We start from the raw sequence: 300 nt of genomic DNA on the forward strand, positions 1-300 counted from the left end.
GTATATTTCGAAAACTCATTATGGAAAAAAAAAAAAAAAGAAGGAACACTCCTTTTAATCAACCGTTTTGTACTTGTTAATTATCGTTTGTATATCCTGACATGGGAAAAGGTCCTTCCCAATTTCTTGGTTGATCATGTTATGTAAATTAAATATAAAAGTTGAAAAATTAATTTTATTATTACAATTTAAACGATATGTTTTTAAAATATTTAATAAATCTAATTTACAAATATGACAAGGATATAAATTTGAAAAAGCATAAAAAAATTTCGTATGCTTTATTTTATCATATTCTGA

General features: G+C 22.3%; 1 protein-coding gene across 1 annotated transcript; it reads right to left on the minus strand.

Moving 5' to 3' along the window:
- Positions 1–54: 54 nt before the first annotated feature.
- On the minus strand, positions 55–300 carry PRSY57_0000900 (FAD-linked sulfhydryl oxidase ERV1, putative; the record flags this gene model as incomplete). The annotated part of the gene is made up of 1 exon (XM_020114103.1): positions 55–300. A coding segment is annotated over one exon (246 nt), but the record flags the coding sequence as incomplete, so codon positions are not given.

The sequence above is a fragment of the Plasmodium reichenowi genome (genome assembly GCF_001601855.1).
Source record: "Plasmodium reichenowi strain SY57 chromosome Unknown, whole genome shotgun sequence".
Classification (NCBI taxonomy): Eukaryota; Apicomplexa; class Aconoidasida; order Haemosporida; family Plasmodiidae; genus Plasmodium; species Plasmodium reichenowi.